Source organism: Myotis davidii, unplaced genomic scaffold, assembly GCF_000327345.1.
Source record: "Myotis davidii unplaced genomic scaffold, ASM32734v1 scaffold428, whole genome shotgun sequence".
Taxonomy (NCBI): domain Eukaryota; kingdom Metazoa; phylum Chordata; class Mammalia; order Chiroptera; family Vespertilionidae; genus Myotis; species Myotis davidii.
In genome coordinates, this window is record NW_006299834.1 from 984,376 (window position 1) to 984,614 (window position 239).

General features: G+C 67.8%; 1 protein-coding gene across 1 annotated transcript in view; it reads left to right on the forward strand.

Moving 5' to 3' along the window:
* The window catches only part of TTLL12 (tubulin tyrosine ligase like 12), a gene marked incomplete at its 3' end in the record, with an annotated part of 40,449 nt that overhangs the window by 14,888 nt on the left and 25,322 nt on the right, over positions 1–239 (forward strand). Inside the window, 1 exon segment of the mRNA XM_015571907.1 lies at positions 139–238. Within this exon segment, the coding sequence (XP_015427393.1) occupies positions 139–238 (100 nt within the window).

Below are 239 nucleotides of genomic sequence, written 5' to 3' on the forward strand. Positions count from 1 at the left end.
TCTGTGGGCAGCGTGTGTCCACGGAGGGAAGCGCCTTGGTGCACCACTCGGGTTCCCCTGCTTCACCCTAACCAGGCGGCCCTTCCACGGGGGGCGGACTGTAAGGGCCCCCCCGCCTGACCAGCCCCCTCCCCGCAGGGTGCACACGGACGTGCAGCAGGTGCTCAGCCACCTCACGCACCCCCGCTTCACCTTCACGCAGAGCGAGGCAGATGCCGACATCCTCTACAACTTCTCCC